We start from the raw sequence: 16,655 nt of genomic DNA, 5'->3' as shown, positions 1-16,655 counted from the left end.
CCAAAGCAGAGACCAGGTGAAGTCTTTCTGAGTTTCCCCTGAATTACCCTGGAACTTGCTGCACTAGGTGTTGGGGAGGGATGGTCTGGCAGCAGGAGGTCTCCTCTAATGAGTTATAGCACAGGAAGGCTCAGCGGCTGGTGAATCCCCATCTGCAATGGTCTCTGCCCAATTCCCCGGGCCAAGCTAAGGCACCCGTGGGGTCCTGGTGTTGGTGCTTATGGGCTCCACCTCCCTGGGGCTCAGGATCTCCTCCTGGATCACTGAGGTGGGGCTGTCTGGGACAGTTCTGGTTGTGCATTGGTCCCTTTCAGTCACAGCAAGAGGGAGCCCCCCACTTTACGATTTTCCTAACCTCTTGGGCTAACAGACTATTTACCCTTTCAGTTGATCTCACTACTCCAGGATTTTTCCTGGGGAAATATTCTCTGGGTTTTTCAAGGTCAACAAGGGGAGTGGGAGAGCATTTACAGATGACTCTGCCATCTCAACTCCCAGGAAAAGCTTCTTGCAGAAAATTTTAGTTGGGATTTGAAGGTAGTCAGAGAGCCAGAAGTCAGAGACAAGGAGAGAAAGAATTCTAGTTAGAATTAAGACTAGACACTAGACAGCCAGTGGCCAAAAATAAAAAGACTGAAGAAAAATCTGTCATGAATACAGAGACTCAACATGGATAATCTCTAGTGGTTCTTTGATTTATCAGAAGTTCACCTGGCTCTATTTTTTTTAACACTGTGAAAGTATTTCATTAATTTCCACTGCTAATTAAGTAAGGTGGAAATACAGAAAATATTTATGTCTTTTGCCTAGCTTGTGTTTTTTCTACAACATTTTATGGTTTTACTTTATAATTTGCATGAAAGTTTATCAAGCATCTCCCTGCCTTTTACCTATTAACAAGTAATTCTTGATTGTTCAGGAATTATTTAACCTCTCACTTCCCCTGTAGTCTTAAAATGCCTAGGTCAGATCCCTTAGGCCTAGTTCCCTAAAAGGGAATAACTTCACCCTCACCTAGCCAAAAGCCTTAATAGCCAAAATCTGAGATAAAATCAGGTTTCCTAGCTAGATCAGAGATTTGAAAAGTTTGTAGTCTACCTGAGCATAAAGAAGCTAGCTTTAGAAGCTGAACGTTCCTCATCATCATCTTTGTTCTATTCCTCCAAAGTTCTACGTTAGAGACTGAAGTTTTGGGTGCCAGGGTTCTGTACTCTTTCCCAGAGTAAAGAAAAGAAAGTGATACTGAAAGCTATGACATCATCATTTTAAGAATTTTGATCAAAGGAAGAAATTCTAATTATTAGATAAGAGATAAGAGGACTTTAATTATCCACATTACCCTATATATATCATGTCTATACAAATCGATGTAGCTTTTATGCTAACATAATTAAGAAAGCACAATTCCTGAATCATTAGATTTCTTGGGCTTCAAATATTTTTAAAACTAAAGTTCATACAGACAGAAGATCACATCCTGGGCTATGTCATGACACTATATACTTCTTTTCATTTATTTTTCCCCCATAAGACCAAATACTTTTATGTGAACAATGCCATTTTCCAGTGGACTCAAAACCAAATTACTCAAAAGAAATCTGCACACTTCAGCACTGCTGAAAAACAGGAAGTCACCAGATAATAACAGCCCAATAAAACCTAAGTATTTAAAAATACTTACAGGTTCATTTGGAAGAAAACTAGATAATAGCTAGCTTTTATACAGCGCTTTAAGAATTACAAAACACTTTACAAATATTAGCTTGTTTGTGAATTGAGCAGAATCAGGAGAACATTGTACACAGTAAGAGTAATAAGGTATGACAATCAACTATGAATGATTTAGCTGTTCTCAGCAATAGAATGATCCAAGACAATTCCAAAGGACTCACGATGAAAAATGCTGTCCACTTCCAGAGAAAGAACTGATGGGAGTCTGAATGTAGATTGAAGCATACTATTTTTCCCTTTATATTTTTTTTGCATGTTTTTAAATTTTCAAATTTTTAAAAAATCAATGTTAAAAGTATCTTTATATGTAACTGGAGAAAAAATATTATTTTAAAAATTATTTTGTTCTATCTTTACAACAATCCTGGGAAGTAGGTACTGCTTCTTACAGTTGAGGAAAGAGTAAAGGGATCAAGTAACCTTTCTAGGACAACACAACCACTAAGTGTCTGAGGCCAAATTGGAACTCAGGACTCCAGACCCAGAGTCCTAACCACTTTGTCATCAAGATAGATTAACTACAAGGACAGTACATTTTATGCTTTACGGTCTAACAACAGAAAAGTCAAGTAACATCAACAAGTATTTAATAAGTAAGTATCTACTATGTGACAGGCACTATGCTAAGAGCTGCAGATGAAAAGAAAGGCAAAGGCATCTCTAAGGAGCTTGTAATCAAAGGAGGCGACAAAATGTAAACAATTATATATAATAAGATATATAATGGATATGCTGAGCATAATCTTAGCGGTAAGATGCTAACATTAAGGAAGGCAAGGTTTCACTTAAATAGCTAAAGTAAACAGAACTGCTAATGAAAGGTTAATACTTTAGAATATTAGTATTTTGGTAAAAGCCCAATAAACTGCTTTTAATGTTGTAAGGAATTTCTTTAAAAAAAAAACAAAACATTTACTTGACATTGCCATCTTTCTCACTTTTGCTGTCCCACATGCCATAGACAGATAATGAAGAATATTGAACCTAGTCCAGTTCTAACACAATCCACCAGCTTAGGTTATGATTAGTCCAATGTGGAGTAGGCAAGATATATCCCCAAAGAGTTTCTTCTCATATGGGCGCTATCCCTCTCCAAAACCATAATGCTTTAAATCTAGCATCTAGGAAGCAGGTCACTCTAGCATACACCCAGATTTTCTACAAGTTCTGAACCAAATCACACACCTGAGCCAGCCAAATCTCTACGAAAATTCCAAAAATTACCTTGCTTATCCAAGGGTCCATGGGATTATGGTTGACCAAGAGCTACCATGACCAGACAATCCAGACCTTCCTCCCTCAATTGGGAAGCTGCTTATCAGATGGTAAAATTATGGCATGAGATAACTGTGCAATCCATATCAGTGTGTTCATCACATTCCAAACTAGAATTCAAGCAGGTACCATTTCCTAAGTAGCTAGCTCTCATCTGTTCAATCAGCCCTGAAGAAAATATGATTCCATCACCGCACAGTGAATACAACAAAGTTCTATCATTCTAGTTCCTTCAAAAGGTTGAGTTGTATGACAGCACCTTTAAAACAGAAACTGAACTAAGAGCCTGCTCAGACAAAGATGCAGGAGTGACATCACTCTAAGGAATAAGAGGAAAAATTTTACAATAAATAAATTTAATTTCTGACCACAACACTTGAACTGAAATTTTTGCTCTTGACACTGAGAAAGGGAAAAAGACTGGATAGATAGATACCACAAAAAATAGTGACTCAGGCATTTTTGGTGAATAAGTCAATAAACATTTATTCAGTGCCTACTATGTGCCAGGCACTATGCTAAGTAGTAGAGATGCAAAAATAGGCAAAAGATAGTTCCTGATCTCAAAGAATTTACAATCTAATGGGAGACAACATGGAAACAAATGTACAAATAGGCTATATATAGGCTAAATAGGAAATAATTAAGATAAGTAAGGCATTAAAATTTAAAAGGGTTGGGAAACACTTCTTGTAGAAGATGGGAATTTAATTGAGACTTAAAGGAAGCCAAGGAAAGCAATAGGTGGGGATGAGGAGGAAGAACATTCCAGGAATGGAAGAATGGCAGAGAAAATGCCCAGAGCTGAGAGAGAGGGTCTTGTTTATACAACAGCCAGGAGACCAGTGTTACTGGACTGAAGGATACATGGTGGGGAATAAAGTGTAAGAAGACTGGAAAGGGAGGAGGGAGATGGGTTATGAAGGGCTTTGACTACCAAAGAGGATTTTATATTTCATCCTAGAGGTGACAGTCACTGGAGTTTACTGAGTAGGGGAGTGATATGGTTGGACCTGGGCTTTAGGAAAATCATCCTGGTTGCTGAATAGAGGATGGATTGGAGTGGGGAAAAACGTGAGACAGACTGACCCACCAGTAGGCTATCACAATAATCCAGGTATGAGAGATAAGGGCCTGACCCAGTGTTGGCTGTATGAGAAGAGAGAAAGAGGAGTATCAGAGAGGTAAATCTGCCAGGCCTTGGTATATCTTGGATATAGGGGCAGTGAGAGATAGTGAGGAGTAGAGAATGGCACCTAGATTGTGAGACTAATGGTCTGGATGGTGCTGACTTTGCTTAACAAGAATAAAAAAGTTAGGGGTGGGGGAGACATGGTATGTTTGTAGACAGTGGCAAGGAGCCAGTAATGAGAGGGAAAGAAATTGAAAATAAGTGAGAGTAAGAATGACTGAGGCGGTAATCTATTGGAAGAGATGGGATTGAACAGAATCACTTAAAAAGCTGGGCATGTTAGCCTTTAAGGAACAAGTCCACCTCATCATATGAGACAGGGGTGAAGGAGGAGGGAGTGGCAAAAGACACCTGAATAACAGGCAATGAGGAAGAGGGAAAGAAAAGGGAGGTCATGGTGAATAGCCTCTATTTTTTTTCTATAAAATGTGAGGTAGTTCTCAGCTAAATTGGTTGGGGAGAAGGGGGGCCATGAAAGATTTAAGCAGGGATGACAAGGTTTGGAAGAGCTGCTATACAGAGTGTCATAGTGAGATGATAAAGGGAGGTAGAGTAGGACTGCCTAGCACCAATAAAGGCCCAACTGAGATTGTGTAACATAAATTGGTGGTGGACACAGTCAGAATGGTTGTATGATTTTCTCCATCTTTGTTCAACTGAACATTGTGTTGGATCAAAGGCAAAATATGGTGGGCATGTTCCAATCAAGGTGCAATCAGCAAAATGATAAGGGGACTTAAGAGAAGAGGTCAGTGACCAAGGAGTCATCAAATGACTCATCTTAGGAGTCACTGATTTTCTAAAATTACTGCTGCCACTAATTTTAATCTGAGGGGAAAAAAGCACCAAACCGTCTGAGAATATATTCAGCATGAAAAACAGGCAGTCTATAAATCAGAAATATACTCAATCTCAAAAGACAGTTAAATTTTATGACACTTTATTTCACATATGCATATCTGCAATACTTAATGACTGACAACAAAGAATGCTAAAAATGAGGTGAGAAAAATGCTTCTTTGGGGGTATAAAAGTAGGGAGAGAAAAAGTACTGGCCACTAGAGTAAACCTACCTCTTCCATAAGAGGCCTGTGCTTGCTGCAACTGCTGATGTTCCCAGGAAAGCTGCCATCATCAATCGGCGCCTACCTTGAGTAAGCTGTGATGATCCATGGTACCGTCGGGAAACAATAGCCAGCCCTGCCACAGCAGGGAAAAAACGAAGACAAAGCATCCTGTGGAGAAAAAAAATAAAAATGTTATTTTCTGCTAGTTAAAAATAAGAAAACATAAAATGCTAAATCTTTTGTAATTTTCATTAAATCCTTCTCATCAGCATTTCCAATTCTCAAATGATACTTTAAAGTAGTAATCATCAAAATGATTTGATGCTGGTTAAAAAACTGAAAAGTAGGGCAGTGGAATAGATTAAATAAGGATGAATTTTTAAAACTGAACTAATAAAAGACAGTATCTAATACCCTGAACATAAATGACTTCAAGAAAAACTATGTCTTAGACAAGAAGCTTTGGGAAAACTTAAAGTTTTTCAACAGAAATTAGATTTACCACAATAAGCTCAAAATGGATAAATATACTGAATATTAAAGGTCATACCATAAAAAATACTAGAAAAGAATCAGATCAGGGACTACTTATACTATGTTTAAGAGAAAGGGTTCTTAACCATAAAAGAGATAATCATTAAAAAAAAATTCTGTTAAATGATATTGAAACACTTCTGTGTAAACAAAAGCAATGCAACTTGGAGAAGGAAGGGAAGATGTCAACTGGGGGGAAAGATCTGTGCATCAAATATGTCTAATAAGGATCTGATAGTCAAGATATACATAGATCTCACCAAAATACATGACACCACAAGCCGTTTCTTAATAGATAAGTGGTCAAAGAATATGAACAAACAATTATCAAAAGAAGTACAAAATACTAATATAATGATTATTCCAAATCCCTGAAATATAAAAAAATGCAAATCAAAACAATTCTGGGTTTTTGCCTCTCAATAAATTGGCAAAGATGACAAATAATGGAAACAGTGTTGTGCTGGACAGGCTAACGAAAGGTAGGCACACTGATGCTGAAACTATAAATTGGTCCAATCCTTCTGGCAAAGAAATGTGGAATTATTCTAAGAAAGTAATGAATATAATTATCCTCTAACTTGATCCCACTGCCAGACATATACGCTAAAGAAATCAAACACAGAAACAAAAGTCTCATATATGCTAAAGTATTTATTATGCTACTTTTGATGGTACGAAACAACTAGAAACAAAGTAGATATGCAAAGACTGGGAAATAGCTAAACAAACTGTAGTACAAGAAATGGAATATTTCTGCATTGTAAGAAAGAATACACATGAAGAATTCAAAGATATATGTGAAGATTTAAATGAACTGACATAAAGCAAAAGTAGCATAACCAAGAAAACAATATATACAATGACTATAAAAACAAAATAAAACCTACACTGCTTTGTAATTACACAAGGAAGTAGCATAGTACAATGATAAAAGCATAGGCTCTGGAATTATAAAATTTATGTTACAATATTGACTCTGATACATGTAACCTGAGTAACCTTGGGAGAGTCACTTAACATCTTAATCTGTAAAATGAAGGGGTTGGATCAGATGATCTTTAAGGTAATTTCTAGTTCCATATCTATGAATCTATACTGACCAAGTTTATCTCTAAAAAAGAAATAAAAAATATGTGCCTTTCTATTTTCTTGAAAAAGGTGAGGTACCATGATAGTGGAGTACAGATTGTACTGTCAGGTTCAGCCATTGTGTTGTTGGTTTGTTGAACTGATCTTTTCCCCTCTTTCTTTTTTTATTTCTTGTTACAACTAACAGTTCTCTAAGCAGAAGAATGGGGGAAAGACATATTCAGAAATGAAGGTGATGTGAAAACAAAAGATGGTAACAGAAATGAAAAGTAAAAAAATTTTCCTAAACCTCAAGTTCTAAGATTCCTCAGATTCTAATCAATCCCGAAGCATAAAGTGACTGCTCCCTTCAATTACTTGTTATACTGAACCACTCAAAAATGCTGTGTGCCCAGAACACATAATAGTCCTGCATAAATCAGAAAAGAGAGGTTTTCTACTCATTAAGTTAATAATCTAGTTAAACAAGATATACATGAAACAAATGAAGAAAAAGGTCTTAGAAGATGCAAGTACAAAATATTATTTTGTGGATAGCAAACAATGCCAACAGAAGATGACTGAAAAGCAGAGCTGGCAAGCAATATCTTCAAGGAAGAGAAATCTTGAGTTGAACCTTTTTTGTCAGTCAACAAGCTAAATGCATGGAGCATTTAGTATAGGTCAAGCACTGTGCTAAAGGCTAGAGAGAGATACAAAGAAAGGCAAAAAAGTCCCTACCTCAAGAAGCTCAAGATCTAATGGTAGGGAAAAAGGTATATTACTAGATAACTTTTTTTGGCAGAGGTGGGGGGGGGGCGGGAAGAGGGGCAACCTTCCTAGAAAATGGTGTGGAAGTAAAACACAAGAATAGTGATACACTGAACCTATGGGAATTAGAGGATTTGGTTTCCTTGAACACCAAAAGCTAACTTTTTGCTAAAGACTGTTGAAAATAAACTTCTGGGTGATATAAATCTTTATTACAAAACATTAATTCTGATTAATGTGCACTTTTCCTAACACAGTAACCATGAAATAACCTATAAAATGCAATGGAGAGGAGAAGCAATGCTGGAATTGACAGTACAGGAGGGTTAAGGGCTATGATGTCAGAAGAACACTGAGGCAAAAAAGGGAAAGGGGCATCCTGCCATCTCCAATCTCCCTTTCAGCTCTGTGATGGAACTATATCTTGCCAATGTGGATGGAAGTCTATTGGGTGGGAGGGGTAGGAAGCTCACTTGGGTGAGCAATATCTCATTTACCCACAAACTTAGCTGTTTTTCCATTTTTTTCTATTCCCTCATCACACAGCTAAGAGGTTACTTTAGAACTCTGTACAGTAAATTAATGAACCCTTTTAGGAATAGTTATCCAAATACTTTCCTCCTTTTTGCAGATACGAGGAATCCTTAACATCAGACTTGAAGCCAATAACAGGTATAGACGTTTCCCCACAAAGTTCATCTAACACCTTTATTTTCTCACTAAGAATAACACTGATTTTGAATGCTTGGGCTTAAGAGGCTAAAGGACTTGCACTATGATTTGGGGGAATAATTACAATACAAAACTTGAGTTTTAAAGACGAATAATGAAAATATGCAATGAAAGCATGGGGGAGCCCTTTACAACTCTAGGGGTGAACAAGACTGGTGAAGCGTCCAGTAGGATACCAGCAGCCCCACAAACCTGCATGCATGGTGCCTCTCACTTTTTTCTCTACTGCACATAGCCACAATTATGTATAGCTGTGAATGTCCTAAAAGTGAAATGCATGAATGTTGAGGATTCCTTGTATAATATGAAACAGAATGAAGATAATCCCAGAGATTAAAGCACTAACAGCTTAGAGTGGATCCTCATCACTTACAGGATAAAATTCAAATGCTCTTTGGTCTACATTTTAAGGCCCTTTGCAATCCGACCCTAGCATACTTTTCCAGACTTCTCTCTCAAGGTTCTACGTAGGCCCTCTTTATTATGATTGTTATTACTAGTCCCATGGGGTTTAGCTGACTCAAAGGGGGGGGGGGTGTGTGTGTCCTACCCTAGTATCTCCCACTCCACATTTAGCTCCATGTCACCAACTGCCTACTGAACATTACAAACTGGATGCCCTGAAGACATATTAAACTCAACATATCCAAAACAGAACTGAAAGGTTCCCACGGTACCCAAGCCTTCCCTTCCCTCTTCTAAATTTAACTCTTTATTGAAGGTATCACTATCCTCCCAGTCTCCCAGGCTTATATGAGAGATGTTACAAAGGTAGAATCTAGAGAATTCAGCAACAGATTGGATATGTGAAGCAGGGGGTGGAATTTGAAAGAGAGCAAAGATTTGATAATACCTAACTTGCAACCTCACGTAACTGGGAGGATGATGGTGCCTTCAACAATAATGGGGAAGTTAGGAAGATGATTTGGGGGGGGGGGCGGGGAAGACAATGAATTCTTTTGGCTATATTAAGTTTAAAATATCTATGGAATGTCCAGTCTAAGATGTTAAATAGACAGTTAGAAATGTCACCAGGGTTCTACAGAAGCCAAGAAAGCAAATAAAATTCAAATAATACTAAGAGACACTAAAAGAGACATAATGGGTGATGGAACCAAGACGGCAGAGGAGAAGCTGCCATCTATCTGAACTCTCCCAATATTCCCCTATAAACAACTTTAAAATAACCCTTCAAATCAAATTTTCTAGGGGCAAAGCCAACAAAAAGTTGAGGTGACACATTTTTTCCTACCCAAGATAATCTGAGCCCAAGAATTCAATGGGAGAAGTCTGTGGCCATTAGACTATGTGGCAGCAGCACCAGCTACAGGTCATGAGAGGAAGCTGTGATAACAGCAGAAGTTTCAAGAGCTCTCATACCAGACAGTAAGGAGGGGTCAACTAAATGATGGGAAAGAGATTACAGGGGACCCTCTGCTGGCACTGGGTGCAGCTGGAGCTAATAGCCACTCTATTGTCCATATGCAGTTCTGGGTCACAATTTTAGGTCAGAGAAAAACACTTGGAATCCATCACAAGAAAGCCCTGGTCACACTTTCAAGGCAGAGAAGTACACTAATTTTTGTGGCTTCAGGGCAGGAGTCCTTCTAGGGGACCATATCTCTCTCTTCCTCACACTACCTTAGGGGACCATATCTCTCTCTTCCTCACACTACCTTGGAAGAATAAAAAATGTGCAGACCCCTAGAATTAGCTCTGAAAATAACAACACAAAAAAGCCAGCGCTTGGGACAGTGCCTCCAGAATCCCTGGTAAGCCAAGTCCAACTTTTATATAAAGTTCAAAGCCAAGAAATAGGTTGGTGAAATGAACAAATAGCAACAAAATAAGAACTTGATTATAAAAAGTTACTATGGTGGCAGAGAAGAACAAGACACAAACTTAGAAGAAGACAACAATGTGAAAAGAGCTACAAGCAAAGCCTCAAAGAAAAAATGTTCACTGCATAAAAACCAAACAAGAATTCCTGAAGGAGTTAAAAAAAGACATGAGTGGTAGAGGAAAATGTGGAGGGAAAAATAAGAATGATTAAGAAAATTATGAAAAGAGAATTAACAACTTGGTAAAAGAGGAACAAAAATATACTGAAGAAAACAACACCTTAAAAAACATAATAAGCCTAATGACAAGAGGCACAAAAATTCACTGCAAAAGATAACTCCTTAAAAAGCAGAACTGTCTAAATAGGGAAAAAGGTACAAAATCTCACTGAAGAAAATAATTCCTTAAAAATTAGAATTGGGCAAGTGGAAGCTAATGACTCTATAAGAGATCAAGAAGAAAACAAAATCAAAAGAGTGAAAAAAATAGAAGAAAATGTGAAATCTCTCACTGGAGAAACAACTGACCTAGAAAAAGGACAAGAGAGATAATTTAAGGATTACTGGACTACATGAAAGTCAGCATCAGAAGGAAAAAAAAGAACCTAGACACCAAGAAAAACTATCCCAATATCTCAGAAAGGGAGGGTAAAAAATAGAAATGTAAAGAATCTACCAGTCACTTCCTGAGATACCAAAGTGAAAACTCCCAGGAATATCAGAGCCAAATTCCAGAGCTCCCATGTCAAGGAGAAAAATACTGTAAGCATCCTGCATAAAAATAATTAAAATATCATGGAGCCACAGTAAGGATCACACAAGATTTAGCAGATTCCACATTAAAGGAGCAGAGGGCTTGTAATATGATATTCCAGAAGGCAAAGGAGCTAGGATTACAGTCAAGAATCACCTACTCAGCAAAACTGTATAATCTTTCAGGAGAAAAAAATGGACATTTAATAAAATACAGGACTTTCAATAATTTTTGATGAAAAGACAAAAGCTGAATAGAAAATTTGATACTCAAACAGAAGACTCAAGAGAAGCATAAAAGGTAAATATGAAAGAGTAATCATAAGGGACTCAATGAAGTTAAACTTCACAATCCTATATGGGAAGATAATAAATGTAATTCCTAATATTTTTATGATTTTTAGGGCAGTTAGAAGTTAGAAGATACAAGATAGAGGTCATGGATGTGAGTCATGTATGTTGGGATGATCAAAGCAAAAAATGAAAGGGTGAGAAAGAAGGATGCACTGGAAGAAGGGAGAAGAAGAGACAGGTAGGTGTGGAAAATTTTTTCACATAAAAGGTATACAAGAAAAAGCTTTTACAGTGGAAGGGAAATGAGGATGGTGGCAGGTAATGCCTGAGCCTCATTGGTTCAAAAAGGGATGAATACACACACACACACACACACACACACACACACACACTCAGTTGGGTATAGAAATCTAACTTACCCTACATGGAAAAAGGAGGGGAAGGAAATAAGAGGAAAGAGAGGGGGGAGGATAAGAGTAGATTAAGGGAGGCAATGGTCAGAAGTTAAACAGACTTCTGAGGAAGAACAAGATAAAAAGTGAGAGAGAAGTTAAAGAAAAGAAAATAGAATAGAGGGAAATACACAGCTATTAATCAAATTACGATTGTGAACAGGAAGAGCTCACCCATAAAACAGAAATGGATAGCAGAATGGATTAGAAATTGTTTTTTATTTGTTTTTAGTTGTTTTCAGTCATGTCCAACTCTTTTGGAGTTTCCTTGGCAAAGAAACTGGAGAGGTTTGCCATTTTCTTCTCCAGGTCATTTTACAGATGAAGAAACTGAGGCAGTGTCGAGGGACTTTTCCAGGGTCACACACTGAGACCAAATATGAACTTAGGTATTCCAGACTTCAGGCCAGCACTCTATCCACTGTACCACTGAGCTGCTCCAGATTAGAAACTAGAATCCAATAATATGTTGCTTAAAAGAGACACACTTAAAAAAAGAAACACACACAGATTTAAAATAAGGAGCTGAAGTAGAATCTATTATGCATCAGCTGAAGTGAAATCATGAACTCAAAGTAAAAGCAAAAATAGACCTAGTTAAAAGACATAATGAGGGAAACTATATTTTGCTAAAAGATACCATATAAACTAATATAAAAAATATTTAAGCAAGTTTCTCTGATAAAAACCTTATCTCTCAAATATACAGGGAACAGAATCAAATTTGTAAGAATAAGAACCATTCTCCAAATGATAAATGGTGAAAGGATATGAACAGGCAGTTTTCAGAAGAACAAATCAAAGTTATTTACAGCTGTGTGAAAAATGCTCTATAACACTGATCAGGAAATGCAAATTAAAAGAACTCTGAGTTACTACCACCTCACACTTATCAGAAAAGACAAATACGAGAGAGGGGTAAATTGTTGGTGGAGTTGTGGACTAGACCAATCCTTCTGGAAGACAATTTGGAACTGTGCCTAAAGGGCTATAAAACTATGCATGTCCTTTGACCCAGCAATACCACTACTAGGTCTGTATCCCAAAGAGATGGACCTATACAGATAAAAATATCTATAGCAGCTCTTTTGTGGTGGCAAAGAACTGAAATTGAGGTGATGCTGATCAACCAGGGAATGGCTAAATAAGATGTGGTATATGATTGTGAAGGAATACTATTATGCTATAAGAAATGACATAGGGGGATGGTTTCACAAAAACATGGAAAGACTTATATGAACTGATATAAAGGGAAGTGAGCAAAATCAGGAGATCACTATACACAATAGAGCAATGTTGCAATGATGAGCAAATATGAAAGACTTAACTGCTCTGATCAATACAATGATCCAAGACAATTCTAAAGGACTAGATGAAAAACTGCTATCCGTATTCAGAGAGAGAAGTGATGAACTTGAGTAAAAAGTGAAGTATATTTTTAAATTTTCTCTATTTTTCTTACCTTTTTTTGATGTGATATGGCTAATATGGAAATAAATTTTGCATGATTTCACATGTCACTGATGTCTGATTGCTTGCCTTCTCAAAACTGTGAAGATAATTTTGATTACCCCTATTCAAATTAATGAGCATTTATTCAGTTCATTGTGATTTGATGAGTGTCAGCAATTGTATTAGTGAATTAAGCAGAATAGGATTTAATTACTTTTGTTTGTTAGGCTAAAAGCTATAAATAATTAATCCACCATGTGTAGATGATTATATTACTTATATGTATCAGCTAGATTCATATTGTTAGTTAGACATGTAATAGAGTGTATAGAGTACAACTGCTATCCTACTCCCTTCCCTACCACTTTGTAACTTATTTTAATAAGGTAATAAGGTTCATTTGCTGGTGCAAAACCTCTCACCCTTATGAATCACTGCTATCGACTCTCTAGTGACCTTTGCTTCAAAATCACAACTTCCTCGGTAGATAGAATGCTGGTACTGAGAAAAATCCATATTTAATAACTTACGTGTATGCCCCTCAACAAATCATAGAGTTCTCCCCTCCCCTTTTCTGGTGTTAACCAATCATGAAATTGTACTGCCTCATTCTATTTTTAGTGTGCTCTCAATCTGTATAAATACTGGCCCACCCTTCAGCAGTAAGAGTCTTTGACTATAAGGAAGGCTTTAGATCCAATTAATTAGGGATTCCTGAACTAGCTAGCATACTGATTAATCATGCTTGGAGCTCTCAGTGACTTTTGTTAACAGAATTAACAGAACAGGCCCACACTGGGAAGGAGAGAATTTGGAATTCAAATTAAAAAAAAATTATTGAGAAACAGACAATGTCTATGACAAGAATGGTTAATTCTCACTTTTCCCTGGTCAGAAGATATCTAGAGTACTGAGTTCAACTTTGGGCATGACATTTTAGGAAGGTCATTAATAAGCTGACAAACATCCAAAAGAAGGCAGCTAAGATGATATGGGTCTTAGGTTCATGCCATGTAAGGATGGAAAAGGAATGTTTAGCCAGGAGAAGAGAAGACTTGGAATATGATACCTAACTTCAAGTATCTGAAGGATTGACCCATAGAAAAGCTTTATACTTCCCAAAATCAAAGAATTTCAAATTTGAAAGGAACCTCAGCAGCTGCCTGGTTCAACAACACTTAAAAAAAAACAAACCAATCCCTCTAAGACATACAAGTCATTCATTTAGTCAACAAGTATTTATTAAGTGCCTATCATGTTTTAGGCACTGTGCCAAATACTAGAAATACATGAGAAAACATGCCCAAAAAATCTTATATGCAAGATTGTACATACAGTGTAAATGGAAGATAATCAGTGGAGGACAGGAAAGGAATGGGGAAAAGAACTAGAAAAGGTCTCCTACAGGAGGCAAAATGTGAACAGACCCTTGAAGGCAGGGAATCAAGGGGGTAGAGCTGAGGGAGAGAGGATTCTTGTCACAGGGGGCAGAAAGGGCAAAGGCATGGCATTGGTGGATGGCAACTCCTGTGCAAGAAACAGCCAGAAGGCCAGCGTAGCAGGATCAAAAAGTATGTAGACAGAAGTAAAGTGTATGCATAGTTCTTACTTCTGGAATCAAATAGGACATACTTAACTCCTTCACATCACAGTCCTTCAAATATTCGAAATGTGCTATCTTGTCCCCAAGTCTTCCCTTCCCCAGGCTAAACAACCTCAGCTCCTTCAACCAACCATTATGTGGCATGATCCTAGAGACGCTCGTTTACACAAACTGCCCATTATGTTGAGCTAAATGACCTTTAAGAACCATTCCATCTCTGTATGTGAACATGCTCAAGCCTTTTGGAGGAAGAGGGTCAAAGTGTAACTTTACTAGACGCTTACTAGCTATGATCAAGTCACTCAACCTCCCTCGATCTTAATTTTTTCATTTCTAAAATGGAGGTGACAACTACAGCACTTTCCTCATGAGATTGGTGTGATGATCAAATAGATAATGGAGGAAAAATGCCTTGCAAACTTTAAAGTTTTATATATATAAAAGTATTATTGATATTGGTATTAATATTACTGCTAGCTAAACTACAAATGCAGATTTCTTTGGAAACACTATATATGACTGGAAAGCAATAATATAGTAGAACCCAACCACACTAAAGCAATTAAAACTATATATTCATATTATTTCCATGAGCTGACCCCAATTCAAAAGTTCTACATTGTATAGACTAGAGGGGAAATGACAGACCCCTTTAAATAAAATACACACTTTATGGTTTATCAAAGTACATTACATACATAATTTCATTTGACATTTACAACCACTATAAGATATTATTAGCTTTGCTTTCTAGTTGAAGAAACTGAGGTTAAATGAGTTATATGGCATGTTCAAAGTTATATAAATTATCAAGGGGCAGAGCTAGTTATGAACTCAGGTTTTCTGACTTTGAATCAGCATAATTTCTCCTATATAATGCTACTTCAGGATCACTTATCAATGTACACTGCCAATTAATGTTTATGTCTATAAAAGAAATCCTTTCACATGTCAAAGTGACATTGCTAACAGAATGAGGAATGTTCATCAGAACATTCTTAGAAGCCAAGTTTAGACAGAATTTTTCCACTTGGTGGAAACACGTTCTATGACTTAGGAAAGAATGCAGATTTTTAAAAAATAATAAAACCATACATATCCCCTAATACTATAAAATGACAACTTAAAGGAGTAAGATTCATCACATTATCAGCTGTACACTTGACAAAACTCTACAAAATTGTTTCTTTAGATGCAGACACTATCTTAAAACAGGTCAACAGAACTGCATTCTACCTCCTGTCTCTCAGGACATTTCTTCAGAGAACCCCTCATTATTGTTCACACTAAATTTCTTTAGGATGAATCAATCATACCTATACACTGCTTCCAATGCTTTCCCAGGGCAAGATGAAACAGATGAAATTTCCACAAACCTTGTCATTTGCACTCTTTTCTTCTATCTAGATTATAAATTCCATTCTGTTTTGATGGTTGGCAGTACTGGGAAACAGCTGTTTGCAACTTACATTTATTATTCCCTATTACAAACATAGCATGTTCAAGAAGCAAAACTCTTTCACAACATTATCAGCAGCTAATGCACTAGGTCATGACCTTCATATTCTGTCTGGTACCTATAAGTAAATTGAGGAAACAACAAAAAAAGTTCTTCCAATTGCACCATCTTTGAACTTTAGGAACTGTCTAGTCTCTTGACTCAGATCCCTAACGTAGCTGCATAAAGTGATAAATTACATTAATGCCTACCACATGACAGGTACAGTGAGGGCAATGTGAAATTAAGCACACAGGTTTTACTGAAAGGGATCATAGGAAAACAGAGGGACAATCTGACCAGAGCACAACACAGATCCACAAATAGTCATTCATACTATTCTTGTGGAAAAGATGGAGAAATGTAGGCTAACTCATTAGGTAATTTGG

The 16,655-nt window shown here is 37.0% G+C and overlaps 1 protein-coding gene across 1 annotated transcript in view; it reads right to left on the bottom strand.

Annotated features, from left to right (window-relative positions):
- The window catches only part of MICU1 (mitochondrial calcium uptake 1), a 283,476-nt gene that overhangs the window by 210,084 nt on the left and 56,737 nt on the right, over positions 1-16,655 (bottom strand). Inside the window, exon 2 of the mRNA XM_072628225.1 lies at positions 5,272-5,433. Within this exon, the coding sequence (XP_072484326.1) occupies positions 5,272-5,432 (161 nt within the window). The 5' untranslated portion in view covers position 5,433. The remainder of the gene's footprint in view (positions 1-5,271; positions 5,434-16,655) is intronic.

This window comes from Notamacropus eugenii, chromosome 1 (genome assembly GCF_028372415.1).
Source record: "Notamacropus eugenii isolate mMacEug1 chromosome 1, mMacEug1.pri_v2, whole genome shotgun sequence".
Taxonomy (NCBI): Eukaryota; Metazoa; Chordata; class Mammalia; order Diprotodontia; family Macropodidae; genus Notamacropus; species Notamacropus eugenii.
The sequence above is the reverse complement of the archived record's forward strand: the minus strand, read 5'-3'. Positions and strand labels throughout refer to the sequence as shown.